Genomic DNA, 26,381 nt, shown 5'->3' on the forward strand with positions numbered 1-26,381 from the left:
ACTGAAAGTCTTAGAGACGATCTATGGTGTCTTATAAGTACAGCTTTTGATATAGAACTTGGCGTATTCTTATCCTCTTTGTCTGATTATGATTTAATTCATGTATTGTTAGGGGGTAGCCTTCCCCCACATATTAAGCTCAATTAACTGATTATGTAATCTTTGTACTGCATAATGCTATTTTTATTGACAAAATGTTGCTGTTGTATCAGCGTTAATAATGATATAACACGTACGGACGTACGTACAATAGCAATGTCTAGCTAATTACTATTTCTTTTTTCTCTTATTTTTTGTGTGTTTATGTGTGGGTAAGCATGAGAAGACCTTGTTGGTAGGGCTTTCCCCAATCCTTGGAAACCTCAGGATTCCCAGGCATTCTAATTATTTTGTATGATTTGCTGTTAACGAGACCATTCTTTCTGTATTTACTAAACTAATTCAAGTTTCATTAACTTCTCTCTTCATCTCTGTAGTTAACTGATGTATTTATGTGCATGTAACTATCAATTAATAATATTTGATTTATATTTTGACTACACTGTATATTTTTGTAACTCTTCAATTTGGAGGAAATAAAGAAATAATAATCAATTAAAGAGTCGTGGTACATGGAAAAACATCTAGTTGGGCAGAAGTGAAAAAGTGGAATACCTCAAAGAAGCGTACTAGGACCGATTTTATTCTTAATCTTTATAAACGATCTACTAGAATGTGTCGAAACAATCATCAAATTATATAATTATTTGCGGATGATACCAAATTGATCGGTAAAGCAATGACGCTACAAAAACAGATAAGAGTGCAAAGGGGTTTAGGTAAACTCTTGCAGTAACTGGTCAGAAAACTGGCAATTGAAATGCAATGCTGGTAAATGTAAATCATTATATATCGGTCACAATAATGGAAAAGTCAACAATAGGAACGAAAATGGGGCGGAAAAAGATATTGAGTAAGTTGAGGAAGAAAAAGATTTGGGAGTAATTTTTTATAAGAACTTGAAATTCAACAATCAAATATCAGAATGTGTGGCGATAGCTAACAGGATGTAAGGTGTGGTGAGAAGAACATTTGAATATATGGACAAGGACATGTTTTTATTTAGGCACTAACAACCCTCATGTTGAATATGCCAGTGCAGTATAGAACCCAATGTATTAATTCAGGCACTCCTAAAATACGTTTCAAAACGTAGGATATTAAACTGTTATATATTTCTTTAAGAGGAATTTAGTGGGGAAGAAGTGGAATGTGTCGTGAACGTATGTGGATTACTGTTGAACTTTACTTGCTGGAGTAGATTAATATTTCTCCCACCCTTCACAGGTGTCTCGCGTTTTAGTCGGGATGATTTATTATTGTTGTCTAACCCTCGGCAGAGCCTCGGGTTAGATAATAAAAAAAAAATCACCCTTCGGGTTGGAGATTTCTCTTTCACCCTCAAGGTAAGGAAAGATTCTATTAGTGAACTTTATTTCTTGTGTCTGTTATCTATCGCACCACAATTTTATTCTACGACAAACTCGACGTCTCCTTTTACCAGGAGAGAGCGTTACATAGATTAACCATATACAAACAATAGGAAGCTGTGCATGTTGGCTAAATTTCAGAATGATTTACGTTAACCTAACGACACCACGCTTGGATTTAAAAAGTGTCATCGACAATTATTAACAACAATTAAGAACGTCAAAAAAAATAAAAACGAGAAAAGAAATGAGACATCTAGACTATTACGCCTCAGAGACTCTGAATGCTATGCTGTAACGATACAGACGGTGTAAATTAGCCGTGTCTCCTAAAACTTCCAACTTTATGTTAATTAACCGAGATTCCATTGGTAACTGTTATGTATTCTAATGGATCAGCTATTGCATTAGAACGGGTTTGTGAAGAAGGGAAATTGATAATCCTTGAAATGATAGCTCCCATATATTGAACGGTTACAAATGTTAAACCTCGAGCTCCCAACCTTGGATCAATGTATTCAAAATTCTGAACAGCCTTTTTGATGGAAGAGTCACTTGGAACATGTATCAGATAGATAACAAGAGCAGGACGAGGGGAAACTCACAAAAAATATTCAAAAACCGCTGTCGTCTAGAGAGAAGAAGAAACTATTTTTTTCAGTTTCCTCAAACAATTTGAAATCTTGTAAACCCAGCATTGGAAACAAAACAATAATAGTGCATATTGGATGAATTAAGACATTTTAAAAACATCAGAACATTGCACACCAGAAGTTGATATAATTAATCGTTTTCACTAGTTTTAAGCTCACCTGCCCGAACCTTTAAACTATTTCTGAAGAATAACCAAGAGGACTAGGGTGATGATATTTGGCCAATAACATGCATGGATAAATGTCTACCAAGTTTGTTCAATTAAATGACCTTGACCTATAATCAAGGATACATGGGTCAAATACGTTTAAAACGTTTAACAACTTCTTCTGAATAACCAAGAGGCATAGGTTGATGATATTTGGTCAGTAACATGCATTGAAAAAGGGTACCAAATTTGTTCAAATAAATGACCTTGACTCAAGGACACAGGGATCAAATATGTTTAAAACCTTTAAACAACTGAGGAATAACCAAGAGACCTAGGTTGATGATATTTGGTAAGTAACATGATGGGATGAATGACTACGTTGTTTGTTCAAAGGAATGACATTGACTTATATCCATTGTCTCGGGGGTCAAAACCTTTAAACAACTTCTTCTGAATAACTAAGAGGCCTCGTGTGATGATATTTGGCCAGTAACATGTTGGTATGAAGCTAGGGCTACCAACTTGGTTCAAATGAATTACCTTGACTTATATTCAAGGTCGCAGGGATCAAATATTTTTAAAACCTTTAAAAAGCTTCTTCTGAATAACCAAGATGCCTAGGGTGTTGATATAAATTGGCCACTTACATGCTAGGATAAATGGCTAGTAAGTTTGTTCAAATGAATTACCTTGATTCATATTCAAGGTCACAGGCGTTCAAATATGTTGAAACTGTAAACGACTTCTTCTTTATAACCAAAAGGATCAGATGATGTTATTTGGCCAGTAACATGCTGGAATGAAGGGTTACCAAGAGAAACGGGGAATCTTACAAGGTGGGTCTTTATCCGCAAAACTGTATTTAGTCTTTATTAATGATTTGCTAAATGAAGTGGAATCTAGCGGGAAAGGGGCAATAGTTCTTTCCTCGCGAATAAATATACCTACACAAGCTGATGACATATGTATTATCAGCAATAACGTTAATAGTTTATAGTATCTACTATTTATTTGCGAGAAATACAGTAGAAAGTGGAGATTTACATTTTCCTCTACTAAATCTAAAACTGTTGTTTTTACTTCTAAACAGAAACCCAATATTAATTGTGATATAACTGTATATGGAAAGAAACTACCAATTGTAGAAAGTATTACTCATGTCGGAGTTTTATTGAATAGTAGAAATAACAATGTCGAACGTACAGAACGTGCTTGTTCCAAATTAAAGAGTGGTGTTATGTCCTTAATTCGTTCTGGAGCACATCCATGTGCTCTGAATCCTTTAACCACTGCAAAAATTGTAAAGTGTAAAGTATATCCCTCAGCACTGTATGGGTGTGAATTGTGGCAATTAAAGCAAAATGAAATTTACATGTTAGAAAAAGCACAAAACTTCATTGTCAAATCAATCCAAGGTTTTAATGTAAGAACAAGAACAGATATGTGCACGTCCTTGATTGGTTGGTTTTCTGTAGAAGTATACATCAGCGTAAAGAAAATGTTATTTTTTGGTAGAATATGTTCCATGGAAGTTGGCTGTTTAACACGCGAAATTCTTATCAAGCGTCTATTCGAATTCAACCTGTCTCAATTTAGTAGAGGTTTTGTTCCCGACATTGTTAATGTTTTACAAAAATACAATTTGTATCATTTTATTGATGAATTTTTGAAGAGTGGTGTATTTCCAAACAAATGTCAATGGAAGCGTTTAGTCAATGACCATGTAAAAAACTATGAACAGTTTAACTTATGTGAAAGAATGAACGCTGATAGGGACTTCTCTCGCTTCACTCTTTTACATAATAAGATACAACCGTATGCTATATGGAAACTTGCTTTACGCTTTCCACAATACAGTCCATGTTTTAAGAAAATTGTTAAACTTTGTGTTGAAATGCGCGATAATGAAAATATATATTTGTGTCATTACTGTGGATCTATGTACAAAGATACTATTATGCATAGTGTACTCGAATGCTCACACACAGAGCTATTACGTGACCAGCTCTGGTGTGTACTCAGTACTGTAAAAGATATAGATTTTGTGTTTAATCTTAATGTAATGTCTAATTACCATCTACTTCATGTTCTTCTTGGTGGTATTTTCAATTATGACTTATCTCCATATGAACTGGAGGACTTTAGAATAAAATCCATTGTTATTATTACTAAAATTCTTCAATACAGTGGCATTATGTAATTTATCCTTAGATATTTGAATGTTGTATACTGAGTAATATGATCACTAATTTACTTGTGTGTACCTCACGCTTCAGCAAGATGAATACATGAAATACATATATTTTTGTATTCATATTAGTAGGCAAGCATTTCCTACGTCTTTCCTGTTGATTAGTGCAACTTACTACCATTCATAATATTGTTTGTATTGTATGAATTAATCTTGTGAGATGTATTACTACAACTGAAATCATTGTATGGTTGCGCTGTTTCTTCAAGTTAATTATTATATTGTATGTTGTGTATTTCACACCACTGTATGACTATGTTGTATGACTTCGTGCAACGGGTTCTACTCAATGTATGATTGTATTGTAAGACTTATGTAACAGTAATACTGTCTATAATAATGCTGTATAATTTATAGTGTGATGCTTGTAATACTGTTTATTACAATGTTGTATGATTGCTTAGTACGAGAAGTGGATTACTGTCTATACTATTATATGATAATGTAGTCTGAGGAGTGTAAATATGTCTATTATATCAATGTGTGATGTAATATATGATTAGTGTTATACTGTCTATCATCATAATTATCACCGTATAATGACTGTAATAGTACCTATTATATCATTGTGTTGTGTTTATAGTACTTTATGGTATGATGCGTGTACTATTATTATTCTCTTATGTGTGTGTCTGTCCATGTGCATGTGTGAGTCACTATGTCAGGGTGTGACCATGATTGTGAATGCATTTTCTTCTCTTTTCAATAGTGTTTTGTTCGTTATTTCTGTAACTCTTCATTTCTGGAGGAAATAAAGGAAATAATAATCATATTGTGGCTGCGTACGTGTGTTAATGATCGGCATGGTTTAATTACTGCTAGAAAACTGTTTGGTACAATGTCAATGTTTGTTACGGTTGGCTGAGCCGCTCACCTGTTCACATGTAATGAACAGTTGTCACCTGTCGCCTACCTGTCGGGACTGTACGATGTGTGTTACACGCGTTTGTTTATTTACTGTTCGTATACTATATTTACGACGGTTATGATGTTTGAAGAATGTCGGTAACCCCGGGTGCGGGCCAAAGAAGACGCAACATTTCAAGAACTTCTCCAGAATATAGAGAGCTTAAAAATTAAACTAATTGACTTATATAAAGATAGTGAAAAGAGTGTCAGTACCACGTGAAATATGTCGAGTCCCGTCGCCAATTATCCTGGTCCACAGCCTATGGGTTCGATTCCTCCGCAATTCAACCATGGCCACCAGTCTATGTTTATCCCTTACCCGCAAAATACTGTCAATGCCGTGTTGCCAGACCTAGAGATCTCGAGAATCGCTATGGCAACCAAGTCTTTTATGCTGGAAGACATCGATGCTATAGTTAGGAAAGCAGTTGAGCCCCTCCATGCACAGATTGAGAATTTGAAACGACAAAACCAAAATCTCCGACTAATGGTGGACGATATATAACAATCTAGTCGGAGACCCTTGGTTAGGTTTTCAGGAATTGCTGAACAACCTGGAGAGGACACCAACGCGTGTATTATGAATGCGGTATCTAAAGCTGGCATCGACCTTAAACCCGAGGATGTTGAAAGGTCACACCGTGTCGGGAAGCCAAGGCAAGGGAAACCGCGCCAAATCATTGCCAGGCTAAAGGGACCCGATAGCAAGCGGAACCGCCTCAAGACCTCTAAAAGGTTTAAAAGCACGACTGGTATGGAAAACGTTTCTGTGAGAGAGGATCTTACTAAAGTGCGAGTTAAATTAACATTCATTGGCAGGAATCTGTTGAAGAGGAAATCAGTGTCACAGTCGTGGACTTGGAATGGCAAAGTTCTGGTCAAAGATCTTGTCGGCAGGATCCACACTATTAGAATGGAAGAAGACCTTGGATCACGACGAAGACGAACTGAACTGAAACTTAAACAGAACTTAGTTCATGATTTGACAGACAATTTATTGTGTTACGACAACTTTATTAGACGCAGTATTCTGCATTACACCAAAGTGTTTTTGATGCGCTATAATACTGCTGTTACGTAAATTGTGTGTGACATACGATATTTGATGAAATGTCGATTTTACTGGACACGCGGTTTTTGAAAATGTCAACATTAATTGACAAGTATTAATAAGTGATATGTCGACATTATTTGGCACACAGCATTTGGAGTTTTGTCAACACTATATTATATTTCTATTACACTAGTTGTACTGTCAAAGTTAACCTATGCGCATGTTTTTTGTTTTTGTTTGTTATATGTCAAAATCGTATATATATGTCAACATTGTATATATATGTCAAAATCGTATATATATATGTCAACATCGTATATATTTGTCAACATTGTATATATATGTCAACATTATTTCACAAGCGGTATTTGATATTATGCGATTGTTAATATCAACATTATTTGTCACGCAGTACTTTACTTTTTTTCCTTTTCGTTTTCTTTTTGACACGCGATAATAGGTCTTACGTAAACATAGACAAACAATAATTGGGTTAATGTCAATGTAAACTGATAAGCATTACCTGGTGTTATGTCAGCATTACAAGACACACAACGTACTTTTATCTGACACGTGTTTTTACTCTCAGTATTCTAATACTTTTGTACGCTTTATTCAAATTCTCGTCACCAACATTTGACATGCAATATTTGAGGAAATGTCAACTTGATTTGAAACGTGATATATGGTATTGTCAAATGTTATGAACATTAATTGAAATGTAGCAATAAATGACATGTCAACATTATCTGGCACACAGTATCTGGAGTCATGCTAGCATCAAAGGTTATTTTTATTACTTTATTTGTATTGTCAACATCAACCAATACGCAGTATTTGTTGACATGTCAACATTATTTAACACGAACAATTTGGGTGATGGCAATCTTAATGGATACACAGTTTTTGTTGTTGTTTTGTTGTTGTTTTTTGTGTTTTTTCTTTTTTTTCTTTTGACACGCTGTACTTGGTGTTATGACATTATAACGTTACACGTAGTATCTGATTATATGTTAATACTTTTGATACGCAATAATTGGTGTAATGTCAACATCATTTGACACACGATATTTGGCAAAATTTGGAGTTCAGGCAACATTAGATGTCTCCAAGTATTTTGTGTTATGTGAACATGTTTCGACTCGCAGTTTTCAACTTACGTCTGTATTATACGACACGCAGTATTTGGTGTTGTGTCAAATAGGTAACGCAGTCATTATTGTTATGTCAACATTAATTGAGACACAGTTCTTGCTCCATTCTTTTTGAAATATTTACAATTATACGTGTCGGTTGTGGTCAACAGCAAAGTATGCATTATCCATGCTTGCAACTTTTTTCTTTTTTAATGTTAGGGTTTTGTGTTGATTTTGTGTTGGGTTTTTTTTGTAGTTTTTCCTTCGAATGTAAATAGAATATGTACATATCCATGTATTACGCATACTTTCCAAATCTCATATACTTTGCAAACCTGTCTCAGAATCATTTGGAATAGACATACTCTCGTTCAACAAGTTTTACATAGAACGAGAGTAGATCTATTCTATGATATTGCTACTAGATATAGAAATGTGTATATTATATCTAGCTATGACGAGGCCTTGATAACCATGTTATATCTGTATTATGGTGTCGATGTTCTCCCCATCCTTACATTCCTGATATTCATAGACAACCGTTCCAGGTTAAAAGGTAACTATTCTAATATACAAAGGGAAAATAGGCACCAACAGGAAGAAAATCACTGCATAAATATTCTATCTGTGGTATTATCCCTAGTAGCTATCTACTGGCTCCTCTTTCAGTGTGGCGACGTTGAATTAAACCCTGGGCCAACTGCAGACATAAACGCGACAACTTCTTCCTCCAATTCAGCTGAAAGTCTTTCAAATCTGAGCAATTTATCTTTTGTTCACTTGAATGTCCAGAGCTTGAAACAGAAACTAGATATATCACATACAGAGTTAAGGGAATGCAGTATCCTTTCTTTCACGGAGACCTGGCTCAATGAGTCAGATGATAGTACGTCGTTGAACCTGCCCGGCTTTCATAACCCATTTTGCTTCTACCGGAATGATCGAATAGGGGGCGGAATTTCAGTGTATGTTTCAGACAAACTAATAGTAAATAGATGAAACGATCTTGAAGTGGGGGGAGTAGAGAGTGTGTGGGTTGAAATAGTCTCAAAACATTCTAGGTTCTTATTTGGTACTTTTTATAGACCCCCAAACTCAAATGTTCAACTCTGGAATAGAATTGAATTATCGATAGATCGAGCCTTTAATACGAATATCCGCGATATAATTATAACAGAAGATTTTAATGTAAATCTATTTCATAATCATCATCATCAAGTACAACCTTACGTAATTAGTGAACGAATGCACAGATTATACAGAAAATGGTTCTTCATTGTTGGACCTAATTCTAGTCAGTAATAATTCTATGTTGAATCGTACATTTGTTGGAGATTCCTTCCTGGATCAACCAATGCGATAGCATTGTCCTGTATATGATATTTTTAATATTCCTAAAGTTTTATCAAAGTCATTTACTCGTGAAGTCTGGTTGTATAAATATGCCAATTTTGAGCTGTTCAGAACATTGTTAAGAGAGACTGACTGGTCATGCCTCGATATTAATGATATAGATCAATCACGTAATCTACTAACTGATAGAATTGATGAACTTGCGAAGATCTGTATTCCAAACAAATCTGTTATAGTTAAAAGTAAGGATTTACCGTGGATGTGTTTCAATATTAGAAAGACAATCACGAAACGTAAGAAATTGCATACTAAGACAAAACTAAGTAACAGTCCAATAGATTGGTTAGATTTAAACGTGTTCGTAACAAATGTGTGAACATAATTAGGCAGGCGAAACAAAGGTATTTCAACAAACTATCTTCTCAACTAACAAGTAATAATCGTAATAAATCATGGTGGAAAGTTGTTCATAATTTTATTAAAACAGATCCTAAAAAACTACAAATTCCTCCTTTACTGCATGATGGGAAATGCTCCGACGCTGACATAAAGCTAACATATTCAATACTTACTTTTCTAGTCAATCATCAGTGGATGAACTCCAGCACTACTCCCAATAGCCTCAGTGAAATTACTATAACAAGCAACGATGCAAAAGACTTCTAAGGGCCGTGGGACCCGACTTGATTAGTCCTAGAATCCTTAAAGAGACGGCGTCAGCTTTGTGTGTTCCTCTTGCCTTCTTGTTTAATAAATTGCTTTCTTTGTCAAAAATGCCATCGCAATGGAAGGAGGCGAACGTAATTCCAGTCCATAAGAAAGAAAATCGTGATGATGTAAAATTATCGTCCAATGTCTTTACTGAGTGTCATTGGAAAGGTCTTTGAACGATGTGTTTTCAAATATTTACATAATTTCTTTTGTGATAATAGTATAATTACCAACTGTCAATCAGGCTTTACACCCGGAGATTCAACCATAAATCAACTCGTTAGCATAGCCGATGATGTCGGTAAAGCCTTAGATTCAGGCAAAGAAATTCGAGTTGTTTTCTGTGACGTAAGCAAAGCCTTCGACCGAGTCTGGCATCGAGGTCTCCTCTTTAAACTTTCCAAATTTGGCATATCTGGTAGTTTACTAAAATGGTTCAAAGATTATCTCAATAACAGGAAACAAAGGGTGATTTTAAATAATTGTAAGTCGGACTGGGCATCTATCATAGCTGGGGTACCTCAGGGCTCGATCCTCGGTCCTCTTTTATTTCCTGTATATATTAATGACAATGTTTATGAAATCAATTCCACAATTAAGCTATTTGCCGATGATACGTCCCGTTACATATAAGTAANATGTATTCTCTTACAAGCACCTTGGTGTGTACTACTCTGGAGAGGGTCGTTGGCTAGATCAAGTTAATTATATCATTGTCAAAGCCTCCTTTAAAATCAATATAATGAGATCTTTGAAATTCCAACTAGATAGACAAACTTTGCAAACTATATATTTCTCTTTCTAAGACCACTTCTCGAATATGGTGATATAGTATGGGGAAATATTCCAAAAGAACTGGAAAAAAAACCTTGAAAACCTCAATGTTGAAGCTGCTCGGATAGTAACTGGCGCGACAAAACTAACAAGTATTGACAAATTGTTCAATGAAGCAAGATGGACGAGATTATTTGATCGTAGACAAAATCGAAAAATTCTTCAATTTCATAAAATGTTTTACCAATATACGCCTCAGTATTTGTATTATCTTGTTCCTCACACAGTTTCGGAGGGACATAGATATGATACAAGGAACTCAGACCATACATGTGTCACTCCAATATTGTGCAAATACCATCTACTATAGATCAATGGAATAAACTACCATCTGATGTTAAATCAAATCCGTCTGTTTCTGCTATAAAATCATACCTTGATAAACAGTTAAGTAGAAAAGTACCAATCCACTACCCTTTTGGAACCCGTAAGGGTCAAATATACCATGCTCGTCTACGAATGGAATGCAGTTCCTTAAACAGTCATTTATTTAGTAAAAATATTGTTCAATCTCCGCTATGTGTATGCGGTCAAGTTGAAAACACTGCTCACTTTCTTTTAGAATGTACCAGATATGATGAAATAAGAAGACAGTATTTATATTCTTTGCCTATAATATTACCACAGATATTCTACTGTTTGGGAACGAGACATTGCCATTCCTAGCTGTCCAAGATTATATATTAAAATCAAACAGGTTTTCCTATTGATTTAATATTTCATAAACATGTATGTGCTTAAAGCCGAATTGTACGTATGTAAGAACAAGTAAAACCCATTAACAACCAAAACCCTTCACCATTAATTAACTCCTTTTCTTTCTCCTTGTTTAAACTATTGTCACTGATTGTATTATTGTATGTATTTTTCATTGGAGACAATATGCTGTCCATCCTGAATATATTTTGCAGATTATGACAAGGCGATAGATTTAAATAAGTGTCTATTTCCTATTTTGTGTTTTGTTACAAAATGTTAAATTTGTATATATGTATTGCATATATATGTATATAATTGAAATACTTGAATAAAAGAAAGTTTAAACCAAGTGTATTCAAATAAATTACCTTCACCCATTTCCAAGGTCACAGGGGTCAAATATGTTGAAATCTTTAAACAACTTCTAAATAATCTAAAGGTCCAGGGTAATGATATTTCGCTAGAAGCATGCTGGTATGAAAGGCTATAAAGTCTGTTCAACTTAATGTCCTTGTTTGACTTTCAAGGTCACGTGTGTCACATGTTTAAATATTTTAATAGATTCTTTTGAATCAAACACTGGTATTTTGCCTGTAGCTGTATTTTAGTCCACTTTTAAGATAACAAACGTAAGATTAATACCAGGTGAGCGATTCGGTCCCAATAGGCCTCTTGTTTATTGCTTGGTATGGATACAGAGACTTAAAGTCCATTATGTATCGTATTCAATGTCTTTTTTAACCTTTTGTTATTCGTTAGTTTATCATTTATCTATATAACGTTGTCATTGGATTGATATTCTGATTATATGGTTATTATGTATGGCCTGATGTTGCGGTACTTGTTTATATATATATACATACTTCAAACATATATGTGTCAAGCTGAACGAATCGAAAACGTTTTTCTTATTCGGTAAAAGTATACATTTCTATTTCAGTTATTGATTGAGGTGGCGAGACTTACCCATTGTCTTGTTTAGACGGTGAAGTGGTGACACTTACCCACTGTCTTGTTAAGACGGTGAAGTGGTAACACTTACCCATTGTCTCGTTTAGACGGTGAAGTGGTGACACTTACCCATTGTTTTGTTTAGACGGTGGAGTGGTGACACTTACCTATCATCCTGTTTAGACGGTGGAGTGGTGACACTTACCTATTATCTTGTTTAGACGGTGGAGTGGTGACACCTACCCATTGTCTCGTTTAGACGGTGAAGTGGTAGCACTTACCCATTGTCTTGTTTAGACTGTGGAGTGGTGACACTTACCCATTGTCTCGTTAAGACGGTGAAGTGGTGACACTTACCCATTGTCTCGTTTAGACGGTGAAGTGGTAGCACTTACCCATTGACTTGTTTAGACGGTTGAGGTGGTTGCACTTACTTATTGGCTTGTTTAGACGGTGAAGCGGTGACACTTACCCATTGTCTTGTTTAGACGGTGGAGTGGTGACACTTACCCGTTGTCTTGTTTCGACGGTGAAGTGGTAACACTTAACCGTTGTCTTGTTTAGACGGTTGAGTGGTGACACTTACCCGTTATCTTGTTATAACAGGTATGTAGACAGTCTGTAAACACCTTAATATAAAGGTATGTAGACAGACTGCGAACACCTTATTATAACAGATATGAAGACAGAATATAAACACCTTGTTATAACAGGTATGTAGACAGTCTGTAAACGCCTGGTTATAATAGACATGTAGACAGACTGCGAACGCCTGGTTATAATAGGTATGTAGACAGTCTTTAAACACCTTATTATAACAGGTATGTAGACAGACTGCGAACGCCTGGTTATAACAGGTATGTAGACAAACTGCGAATACCTTATTATAACAGGTATGAAGACAGAATGTAAAAACCTTGTTATAACAGGTATGTAGACAGACAATGAACGCCTGAATAAAGCAGGTATGTAGACAGTATGAGAACACCTGAGTATAACAGGTATGTAGACAGACTGTGAACACCTTATTATAACAGGTATGTAGACAGACTGCGATCGCCTGGTTATGACAGATATGTAGACAGACTGTAAACACCTTATTATAACAGGTATGTAGACAGACTGCGAACGCCTTGTTATAACAGGTATGTAGACAGTCTGTAAACACCTGATTATAACAGGTATGTAGACAGTCTGTAAACGCCTGGTTATAATAGACATGTAGACAGACTGCGAACGTCTTGTTATAACAGGTATGTAGACGGTCTGTGAACATCTTATTATAACTGGTATGTAGAAAGACTATGCACGCCTGAGTATATCAGGTATGTAGACGGTCTGAAAACACCTGATTATAACAGATATGTAGACAAACTGCGAACAACTTGTTATAACAGGTATGTAGACAGTCTGTGAACACCCTATTATAACAGGTATGTAGACAGTCTGAAAACACCTGATTATAACAGATATGTAGACAAACTGCGAACACCTTGTTATAACAGGTATGTAGACAGTCTGTAAACACCTGGTTATAACAGGTATGAAGACAGTCTGTAAACACCTTGTTATAACAGGTATGTAGACAGACTGTGAACACCTTATTATAACAGGTATGTAGAGAGACGGTGAACACCTTATTATAACAGGTATGTAGACAGACGGTGAACGCCTGGATATAACAGATATGTAGACACTCAGTTTACGCATAATAGCAACCTGTATATAATTGGTAGATTGACATTAATTATGTACGCAGACGCACGATTATAAGACGATTTACGCAGGTTGTGAACGACTGATAAACCAAAATATATCAATGAAGAACATTGGTCAAGTTGGTCAAGAGACAGGAACATCTAACATAGACCGAATTCAGAAAAAATAGGTATATATTTACAAACACCTGGTTAAAACATTATATATATACAGGATCTTAATGAGTTTTCATTTCATATGAGATTTTATGAAACGAGTCTTAGGAGTTTTTGTTTTGCGAGCCTTGGCGAGCAAAAATTAAAAACTTCGAGGCGAGTTTCATAAAAGCTTAGTTATATGAAATGAAAACCAGTTTATGATGCTTTTTATCACATAACTCAGATTTTTCAGGTTTTTAAAGCCAAAATGTAAAGGGCTTAATTAAACAGAGACAGACATTTTATTGCGCAATTCACAATTGATGACGTCACGTCATTGTCCATATTATTACGTCACAAACGATTTCTGACTGGCACAGCCAATGAAAAACGCTCCAGGGTATATTACGCTTGTGACATATTTAGAGATTATCATATGACCATTTTGATATCACACCCCATATCGGCCCGAGAGTCCTGATATCAGGACGCGAGGGCTAGCTGATTGGGGGTGTGATATCAAAATGGTCATATCATAAACTTTTTACCATATGTACAAAAATATCTTTTAACCGTTATCATAATGAGTTGTTTCCCTTAGACCGTTAGGGACCGTGACATAGTTCATCAGGTTGATATTCCATACCATTGTAAAGAGATTCTGCATGACGAAAAGTTGTGCGATTTCACAGCGAAACCATATATTATACACATTTATGAGGAGTCTTATAAATCATTGAGTGTTGTCCCTTAGACCGGTCTAACAACGTAAAATGACCCTTCTATTGAACAAAATACGTTTACCGTGTGCATGAGAACTCCAACCCAAATATGTCTAGTCATATTTGTCCAAGTGAAATAAATATAAAGACACAATATTCTTGGAATCGGTACAACATGTAGATTGATATAGACCTAGCCTGTTATCTTATCCATTTATATATAAAATTTGTTAAAACGAAAACAACATATGTAGACAATAGAAAAAAAATAGAAGGAGCAGTTAACACAAGCATATATTTCATTCATAATAGATATGACAAACAAACTAAAATGCATTTCATCTTTATATCCGATTTGTAATACATAAGTCATGTTACATAGTATGCACAGACATCTTAAATTTCTAGTACCCACAATGTTCACGTGTTACAATCAAAAGCAAAATCTGAACACGCTTTGTGAATTGAAACAAGATTATCATATATCGATCGATAGTTCTTTGACATTTAGGTCTAATCTCGACCTATATAATCTGATATTTTAATATAAGATGATACACATTTTCCCTACAACCTCATTGGCTGGATCATACTTATGTGGAGGCTAGTGATTTGTGATATTGACTCGGTCTTACTATTTTTAATAAGCAAGTTAATATTTATTTTAAGACGTCATTCAATTGCGACGTCACATGCAATGCCGCTGTGTTTTGACAAATGAAGTACTTTCCTTCGTACACTTTGCATACGTTCCATCACTTTTTTAATGATGAAAACGTTATTTAGCACCTATTATAATTCGGTGAATATTTGGTTATGTAGATCTGAGAAAGTGATATATTAACCCAGGTGAAGTCCATCAATCGATTAATATCTACATAAATCTTAATCTTATTTTTTTTAAAAGAAAACCCGGAAAATTAGAAAGGAACATTAAGAAATTAAATTCAGCGTTACCCCCTTTGTCCAGGCATTCGACCCTTAGCTCCCGAGTCTGTGAAATATGACAGCTTGATGTTAGTTGCAGACACATTATATGTAGTCTACAATGTACATGGTATTGTTTATATTAAGCTCACGACCTCAATATTCGAATCAGTGGAATTTGTTGTAAGGTTTATGCAGAAAACAAAGAATTTCATAACACGTCTGAAACGTTTTGTCAATATTAGTCGGTAACTCCCGTTGGTGCCTCTCAACCATAAAGTGAAAACCTGGAGATTGAAAGTCGAGTTCAAACATGCTATGCAAATATACGAACCACTGAAATTGAATCGTATTCGGATATAGATCGTCGTCCATAAAGTACCATAATTATTATATGAATATATCTAATAATTGCATGAATTAAACAAGATGTTAGTTTCCAATGAACTGTGTATACATTCCTTATGAAAATGACACTTGGGCACATGTTAGTATTTCTAATAAACAAAGATTTCATTGGCCTACAGCCGAATCGTCATGACGACAATTGTTGTCTGGATTTTCATTGGTTCAAGCGAGTCATGTGATGTTATGCACTCAACTTCGTTCCATTTCAAACATGGCCGTCAACTACGAAGTTACGAAGGGGGGTGACTAGTTTTCGCGTATTATTTTAACATTTTTATGGCAGATATTGAATAATTAATGTTTTTATGGAACACGGAAAAGACAGCCAATGTTACTGAGATATTTAAGCAAACAAAGACCGGTTTGATTGTGCTTTAAGCACCAACAGTTTTACCATCCGTGTGTATTCGGAGAACGAATCTTCATATTTTGAGATCCCAACCAGGTGACTACGATTTCAATGTATTCTATACAGAATATGGCCGATGAAAATGATATCATTGGAAGTGCATCAGAATTCATAAAAGGTGAGTGATCTTTATCTGCAAATCCTGTACTTAAGCGTGATATATGTAGACCGTCTGTAATCATTAGTGTTCTTGTGAAACAAGTCTCGACAGATTGATTTGCGATAACTTGTTGGATTTTTAACAGATGATCGATGCTTTCTCTTTCAGATCGATTGTACTTTGCAACCCTCAGATCCAAACCAAGATCAACAGCACATACACACTACTTCTGTGTTGATGATGAACTTGTGTACGAAAAGTAAGTATGTAAACAAAGACCATTATCAGAGGTGTCCCGACGTTTTGAACTAGCTCAATATATCATTTGGTACGAAAATATACCCCCCCCCCACTGGATCTGATCCATGAAATTTAATTTCCCTATGGAAAATGTGCAGCCCTTAGCACTGAATACAGTAATTTGTGAGAGAGGTTACATTTAGTGATGTTTGTTACATGTACTGAAGATCGATCCAAATACTCCATGCAATCAATAATTGGAAATCAGTTTTGATTGACCCACAGGGTCATGTTACAATCACACATATGCTATACTGATATGGGTCACAACACACATCAAGTTCACATACAGTACGTTTATGTGTGTTATGCCCCATATCAGTATAGCATATGTGTGATTGTAACGTGACCCTGTGATTGACCCTAGGCCTACATAAGGTTCACTTTGGCTCATAATCAAATCAATGTTCTCATTATCGAAAAGTATTTCCCACCTTTTACCCCAAACAGAATATTGACTATTAATGATAGATCATTATATCTTCCTATCCTATCCGTAGACATTATTCCTAACTCTGTCTTTACCAGGTCCAGTACACTCTGCCGATTGAGCTCTATAGCTAAAAAGACCTATAATAGCTCTATATTCACCTATACATTATAGCTGTTTTGACTATATTTTCTCAGGTTTCTATTTTCATTAAATTAAGGCAAAGTCGCATAAAACAATAAGGTTTATGGAAATGTTGACAACAAAAAACATACATTTAACGTTAGATGTTTATTTTCACTTTTCAATAATGTAAAATCTCCGATTTTTTTACATCATTATTCAAAAAAAATGCTTATATCTAATGTCTTTGTTATCAACCTAATGATAAAATGGTGTTTTAAAGCAACTTTCTTTAGTTTTCCTTTAAAAAGAAAATCACCTGAAAATAGCTCAAAAGACCTATTTCAGATAGTTCAATATAGCTATCATAGGTCTTTACAGCTATATAGCCAATCGGCAGAGTGTACTGGACATGTTTACTGCATATGGTAGTGCTGAAGATGTGACAATTTTAATTGAGATTTCATTTGAAATATATTATTAATTGCTGAGAGTTCAATGCAAATAAATGCAACAGTTGTGTTTTTGTGAAATATCCCTAGTTTTAAAGAAAAGACATTTTGATGAATCTTGTATATTTCAAAATTATTTAATAATTAACACACCCTCTATGTCTGTGCTTTCCACTAAAATTAGTGTCAATTTCCGTTTATTGTCTCTTTTTGACATTTCTCTTTGAATTACAACTTCAAACATTGCCAGAAAAAGGATATGCTTGAAAGAAATATGTTAAAATGCTGTTCTAAGGATTTTGCCTTTAAGGCAAGTACACCTAAAAAGTGTCTCTTACGCTAAACACCCTAGGCAACAAGTAAGTTTTAATTGTTGTTTTACACACACACACGATAAATGACCATCACAATATGTAGCCAGTATATCTGTTTCAGTATATTTTAAATGTTTTTTTTAACAAGTGCAACTTTTTATTTACAGCTTCTATGCAGACTTTGGGCCACTGAATTTGGCATTGCTGTACAGATACTGTTGTAAACTCAACAAAAAATTAAAGGTAGGTACAAAGCAACAATTACACAAATTGTGTAGTTTTATAAATATTTGCATGTTCAGTATTAAAATTTTATTCCAAAACTCTTCCTGAAATTAAAAAAAACAAAGTTTGAGAGAGGTGAATAGTTTTCTTGATCAAAGGCTGGATATACCTGTTCAGTTGTCCTCACCTCTAGTTTTCAGGACCAGCTGACATTGAATCCCACATGTCTCATCATTTACTACATATGTATCAGACTTGGAAAACCCAATTGTCCTATAACCATCACAACTAAACAAATCAGTTGGGCAAGTAGTTTTTGCCAATTCACAAGAACATATTGTACTGGGTGGGACATAACATTTTTGCATAATTTTGTAACAAGTCCAGCTATCTAAAGTTAAAATTTCCAAATCATTTAGTAAAAGATGAAATTTCACTGTAGCCTGTAGGAAAAAAATTCACAATAAAATGACATGGAGTAATCTATTTGTTACGAAAACTAGAAGGTTCAGACTCTGTGAGTGTACTTTTATCAGATTGAAAGGTGAATTCAAATGACTCGTGCATGTCGTTTTCTATTTTCAAGTATGACAGAGTATTGTTAAATTGTAATTAACCGGTGATGTGATGGTCTTTCATTGAAAAAGAATGCAAGCTCTGTATACTTTATTACAGTAAATGTTGCCCTCCTTCATCAACATCACATGCATAGCCAATGATACATAATCTTGGTGGTTTTTTTTTGGCTGAGTACCAACAAAAGTTGTCCAATGTGACCGTTTAACTTCTAAGTACACATTTGTTGACAATGACTGGTTTTAAAGGTTGGGTCATGTATTAAATACTCACACTAAATCCTGACATTGCTGGACTGAATTTTACATTGATCATTAGTTTCTCATATCAGGTCATCAACTGAAAACAGTATAAGTTATAAGTTTTATAAACATGGTGTCAGTCCCAGTACCTTGTAGACATCAATGCACATGTATACAAATGAGGAGACGATGAGTCACTGGCCATTGAATGACCAAAGTCAGTTTGTGGATTAGTTCATTTTGTAAAAAACAATTTAATCCCTTGGAACCATTGACTTTTCTTCTTTACACAAACAAACATTCAGGTTATGATGAAACAAATATGCTAAACTTTTATTTTAAAATTATTCAGAGAAGAAACAAATTTAAATATGTAATGTTTGAAAAGGATTTGGGCCGGTTAGGCCAGTTGGCTTAATATTCACTGACAACTTCAAGTCCTTGGCCCTATACTTACAGAATGTTGATGGGATTCGTAGGGTTTGATGGGATTCGTAGGGTTTGATTATCAGGGATTCGTAGGGTTTTGGAACGAATACTGAAATGTAACATTGTAAAACCCATTTACAATAGAGTGGAAAAGGTCCGTTAAAACTGATAGTAGATTGATCACTGCATCTAATGGAGTATATTTTTAGTTGTATATATATATGTAAACCTCAAATTTTACCTGACAGTTAAACTTAAATATTTATGTGATTCTTAGCATTTTTTCAGACAATATATATTTACAGTATCAAGTAAGAGGATAGAATAAGTTTTTTGGTTTCTTCTGTATTTTCAACTTTACAACTAAACCACAAGCAGTGAGTGAATCATGCTATGTCGTACACCATGCAGAGATCAAATCAAACAAGATTTCAGAATTCTGCCAAACTTAAGATTAGCATGTATTTTCACTTTTCAGACATGTTAATGGCATTTATACACTTTTTTGAAACATTTCATTTCAGATTTTTAGGGACCTTTTAAGTTCAATATATCACATGCTTTTTCAGGCTCATTGTGGTATAAGTTTGACCAACTGTGATAATGATTGCGACAACACAGGAAATGACCTTGATAACTATGTCACAGATGTAAGTGCTTTACTGCATCCGTGCATGGAGTCTTGATTCACCAAAAATATCAAAGAAAAAAGGACAATGCCTTTTACCCATCAAATCTCATTATGTTGTATTTTTGAAATGCTTGTTTTTTTCCCTCCAGGTTCCCTACCCTCTTATATACAAAAAAATAACATTCTTGATATCTAATATGATTTTGTGTTTCAACTCTTATTTCATTACTTAGACATTCAGACATAAATGGAATTATTGAAACAATTTGATATTTCACCTTTTATAAAAAATGAGTTTGACTATGAGTGTTCATTTGAAGTTAGAACACCAGCTGTAAGGCACCCGAATGGACAACCAGGCAGCAGCATCTGGTGGGATAGTGGAATCGTGAAGGAAGATTGTCCCGTTGTGCCTCTGAACAGGGCAACAAGACAGTTATTTTTGTATTACAAAATGGTGTTTATTTTTTCAAATGATTTCCTGGAAGTTCTACTTACACAACTCAAACAAGTAGCATATACTTTTATTACCAGTGATATTATAACCGATACATAGACTTACATTGAATACAGTATACATCTACCTTCAACTTTCTATTCTGTTACAACTTCACACCCTAGTACACAAGTGCCATGTAGTTATAAAGTCATAATCCGTTCACTGTCTATTTATTATGTTCTGTTCTGATTCACACCAATCCTCTACTCTATATCTTAGCATAAGATAGAATACATGTGTTTATATTGAAACTTTGCATCTTGAAGTTGTTTAAATTGCATGTTCATGAGTAACATATTTGTAAAAAGATTTTCCTGTTTGAGTGTTTGTGATGTTGAAGTGCCAGAACAACATTCTGTGAATGCTGCTGCTGCTGTACCTCAGTTTGGACTCCCAACACAGTTCCACGCTATCATAGGAATTAATATTGAGCATGCTCACAAATCACCAATTTAGATCAGTTTCTTTTCCCTAATCAGTGTTAGATCTCTGTTCCTGCTGTCACTGTATCATTGGAATGGTGTTTTTCACATTTATTTAAGCAAAGGTTTTATCATAATTAAGATTGGAATTACAAAAAAAGTAGGGCACGTCTTTGCTAACAATTACTGTAAAAAGATGTCCCAGAAATCAATACACTGATCTGGTCAAGGTTAAGTAATTTATGAATTATGTATAGTTAGGGACAATAAGTTAACAGACATAAAAGTTATGAACAACTATATGGTATCCCATTTTCTTTGTAAAAGGATTTTTGCAGATTTTTCCAAAGTCTTCCATAATAGAACCCCATACTCAATTTGAAGCTGAAACTGAAAAATCCTGTAAAAAAATTGTTCACATTAAATTAGGAATACTGTAGTAAGAACTAGAATGACTTGCATCAGACAAAACCAAGATTGCAACAAGATTTGATTGTTCACTCAGACACACATAAGTGACAAGCAATTGATGACCCCAAGCAATCTGATGAATCGGATTAGAAATGCATAGTCTTTTACAACTTTTAGTTGATGGTGTCATAATCTAAGTTGTGTCAGCAGACTGCCATGGATTATATAGTTTTCTGTTATTATGCTGGTGCTGATCTATAACAGGAACCATAAGGTGTGGTTTTTGGACATCTCTCCTGAACATTGTTAAGGCCTATTTTTTTTTCTACTGTGTATGAATATATGTAGGCACATATTAACTATTCAATGACCGGATTTGGTCGCTGAATAATTGATTTACAGTATTTCATTTTCTGTTGAATTTAGTCATTGAAGAACTTTGCTTTGAGACAGAATTTATTAAATGCGATTTTAGGTCTTCAATTCTATGGTAGAACAAGATCAAAGTTCCCAGATTAAGTTAATATGAACTAAATCATACAAGTAAGGGAGGGTAACATAAGTCGTAAAATGAAGTATTGATAAGTATATACGTGTCTACTTGATCTGTATAACAACAGATTGTTCCACCACAGCCAAACTTGATATATACGTCACAAGTAATCTAGGTATATGGCTACAAAATCAATTCTCAACATATGTACACGCACACCTGCTTTAAGACAATGCTGTTGCAATATACATGTACAAGATTACATAGTCAGTGCCTCACAACTTGGCAGTCTGCCATTTTCTGAAGAAGATGCACCTATGTGTATAGAGGCTGTAGACATGTTATTTTGTGTACTGTATACATAACACATTCACACCACAGGAAACTGGCGGGAGCCCTGTCCTCTGTAATGCTCTGATAACTATCTAGGTCTCAAGTGAATGTTGACAATCATGCATCTAACTTGTTTTGTCTAAATTTTCACCATGTTGAATAGGATTTGGTATTCAGTTTCCAGGTAATAGACCATGAAAATAAAAAATAAAAATGTTGGTTAGATACCTATTAGTTTGATTTGGGGTGAAGGTTGTTCCTACATGGCAACTGTTCAAGGATGTGTTTGTAAACAAGCCAGACTACTTTACATCATCTGTTAATGGTGTATAGGATGTAGGTGTACACAGGGATGTGTGCTATCACCCTGTTGTGTGGGTGTAGGCTTTGATCGACTAGTGCACTGACATCTTTGATTATTTGTACAAATTGCTGGTTGTACATGAAGGTATGCCAGTGTTTCCTGATGGCCCTTCATCAGGATGTTGGTTACAATTAAGTCCTTGATCATATATATTTGTCCGAAATAAATCTGCACAATTGTTATATGATCACTTTGTAAGCAAATTGTATCAATGGAAATGAAGTTATTTATCAATTCATTTTAAAAATAGCTGTACATTTTACAAGTATTAATGTTGTTGCTATGTGAATGTTTATATAAGCCGTATCATATTGTCTATCACTTTAATTCCATATAGACAGTTACCTCATTGTTAAAGAGGACTGATATTATGTACTATCTATAAATGTCGGTCACTTGTAAATAAATACGTCGCCTGTAAATAAATATGTACATGCCACAGAGGAGTTGTCACTGTGTGACAGGCTAGTATTTATAGAGTAATGTACCGTGGTTATATACACAAAAAGATTTTGATATAGCTAAAGGTAACGAGTACAAGTTGTCTCAAAAATACACCATTCTAAATAGTATCTTTACTTCATACAGGGTATTTGTCCCAGTGTTATTTTCTGCTGACTAAGCAGAATATCAAATTATTTCAATTAATTGAAAAGAAATCAATTTAAAGGGTAATGGATTGAGCTGAAATGTAATTACAATGATTTTATTTACACATCAGCTATAGGTCATCACAGTGTTACTGTCAGTCGATATAAAGTTCATTTAAAAGCTCACTAAGTCACAAACATAATGCTTCTTTGCAAAAAGAATTGCATATGGTTAATGGATGGATTTTAAATGTAGAGTTTTAAAAGACAAAGTTGTCTGAAAGGTAGATGGTAGTCGTCACAATTGGTGTTTATGTATGATAAGTATACGCCGTACCCATTAAACTCGATGTCAATCAACGAGGCCTTTGTACAGTTCTTATCGGTCACTCCCTCCCGTATGTAACATACAAATACTTTTGAATAAAGTCCGTACTTTTATTGGCATCAGGCTATAAATTCAGTGATATTGGAAAATCAATATGAGGGAATGTTTGCGGAGGCACTCAACTTTAAAAATGTGTAACTTCCTACCGTACATGTATAGAATACATGATATAGGTGTATGGCGTGTTGGTATCGTGTGTCTGATGTCGGTTTGGTTTGAAGTGTTGAACAGATTTGGATCCTGTTTGAAATGATCCCATAGCCTTGTAATTTACATTTATGTAAAATCTTTATTAGCACAGATGTATGTATTGTGTATATGTACAAATATTAAATTGTTTGGTGTACATCTAGTTGTAAGATAAGTAAACAACACATCGTCTGGTTTATTTTATACTTTATAGATGGTATCAAGAGTTTGATATTGAAATTTTCATATTGTAATACATGTACTTGGTATCACACAATGTTTTGTATTCCTGCTATATATTCAGAGTATTTAAAATGATTTAATATATAAAAGCCAAAAATTGATCATCATTTCAGCAAGATTCAATGATAAATTGAAAACTATTTCTTGTGTATTTGGAAGTTATCACACAAAGCAAATAATTGGGGATAATCTTCCTTCAAGTTTATTGCAAAATATAAGTTTTTATAAAAGTTTTTGAATTGCATTGCATGTAGCTATATAGTTTGACACTGCATGTGTAAATCATCCTTGATAAAGTAAAATATAATTTCTTTTTTTCTTTTTTGGGGGGGCTTTGATAAATAGGATTAAAAAAAAGACACTTTTCTTCGCCTTGTTCCAGTCTACTCAGCTGTAAATGAGTATGTGGTTGGGCAGAGCTAGAATTGTTGAATGCTAGCAGCTCTGTGTGCGCCAAAATGGCAGCACCGTCTATATATATAGCTATATGCTCCCCAGGGAGTTTAGAAAGATATTGGCTGGTTGCAAAGGCCCTATAACCACGGATAATAATTTGTGAACCGCTTTGATCATGAGACGACCTACATAAGAACCTCAAATTATTATTATTATTATTATTATTATTATTATTAATTGTATGACTTTCACTTAGATTTGAATTGTTTCCTTTGATATTTATTTAATGTCGCTTGTAGAGGATTATACATTATAATTTACACCTGAAAGAATAGATAAATAAACACTAAGATAATAAGTCTCAGTGACTTTTTGTCCTCATTCAAACATCCAAATCTTGACATGTATACATCTGGATGAAACCTACTAAAAACACCTGGAAATACCTTTTGGTTGATGCAGGGGCTTACATACACATACAAGTGGAAATTGACCAGTCCACAGTGATCATATTACATGTGCCGCTAAATAAATCATCAGGATGTTTGTTATCAATAATTTTTTATTGATGATAAACCCATTATCTCTGCATTACTGCTACCAGCATGAACACAATAAAACTGTTATAGATAAAATATATCTCTACATTACTGTTACCAACATGGCCAGGGTAAAACTGTTATAGATAAAATATATACAGGGCATTCAGCATACCAATTAACTCTACATTACTGCTACTAGCATGGCCAAGGTAAAACTGTTCTATAGATAAAATATATACAGGGCATTCAACATACCAATTATCTCTACATTACTGCTACTAGCATGGCCAGGGCAAAACTGTTATAGATAAAATATATACAGGGCATTCAACATACCAATTAACTCTACATTACTGCTACTAGCATGGCCAGGGTAAAACTGTTATAGATAAAATATATACAGGGCATTCAACATACCAATTAACTCTACATTACTGCTACTAGCATGGCCAGGGTAAAACTGTTATAGATAAAATATATACAGGGCATTCAACATACCAATTAACTCTACATTACTGCTACTAGCATGGCCAGGGTAAAACTGTTATAGATAAAATATATACAGGGCATTCAACATACCAATTAACTCTACATTACTGCTACTAGCATGGCCAGGGTAAAACTGTTATAGATAAAATATATACAGGGCATTCAACATACCAATTAACTCTACATTACTGCTACTAGCATGGCCAGGGTAAAACTGTTATAGATAAAATATATACAGGGCATTCAACATACCAATTATCTCTACATTACTGCTACTAGCATGGCCAGGGCAAAACTGTTATAGATAAAATATATACAGGGCATTCAACATACCAAAAAACTCTACATTACTGCTACTAGCATGGCCAGGGTAAAACTGTTATAGATAAAATATATACAGGGCATTCAACATACCAATTAACTCTACATTACTGCTACTAGCATGGCCAGGGTAAAACTGTTATAGATAAAATATATACAGGGCATTCAACATACCAATTATCTCTACATTACTGCTACTAGCATGGCCAGGGTAAAACTGTTATAGATAAAATATATACAGGGCATTCAACATACCAATTATCTCTACATTACTGCTACTAGCATGGCCAGGGTAAAACTGTTATAGATAAAATATATACAGGGCATTCAACATACCAATTATCTCTACATTACTGCTACTAGCATGGCCAGGGTAAAACTGTTA

The 26,381-nt window shown here is 34.5% G+C and overlaps 1 protein-coding gene across 9 annotated transcripts in view; it reads left to right on the forward strand.

Annotated features, from left to right (window-relative positions):
• The first annotated feature begins 16,254 nt into the window (after positions 1-16,254).
• Positions 16,255-26,381, forward strand: part of LOC110458650 (dual specificity protein phosphatase CDC14AB-like) — a 38,543-nt gene continuing 28,416 nt past the window's right edge. For 8 of the 9 annotated variants that reach the window (XM_021510497.1, XM_021510452.1, XM_021510462.1 and 5 more), the window contains exons 1-4: positions 16,255-16,612; positions 16,763-16,853; positions 18,381-18,456; positions 20,255-20,335. In XM_021510497.1, coding sequence (XP_021366172.1) covers positions 16,546-16,612; positions 16,763-16,853; positions 18,381-18,456; positions 20,255-20,335 — 315 coding nt within the window. In that variant the 5' untranslated portion in view covers positions 16,255-16,545. The remainder of the gene's footprint in view (positions 16,613-16,762; positions 16,854-18,380; positions 18,457-20,254; positions 20,336-26,381) is intronic. The other variant, XM_021510488.1, reaches the window with a different exon arrangement.

The sequence above is a fragment of the Mizuhopecten yessoensis genome, unplaced genomic scaffold (genome assembly GCF_002113885.1).
Source record: "Mizuhopecten yessoensis strain PY_sf001 unplaced genomic scaffold, ASM211388v2 scaffold1255, whole genome shotgun sequence".
Lineage (NCBI taxonomy): Eukaryota > Metazoa > Mollusca > Bivalvia > Pectinida > Pectinidae > Mizuhopecten > Mizuhopecten yessoensis.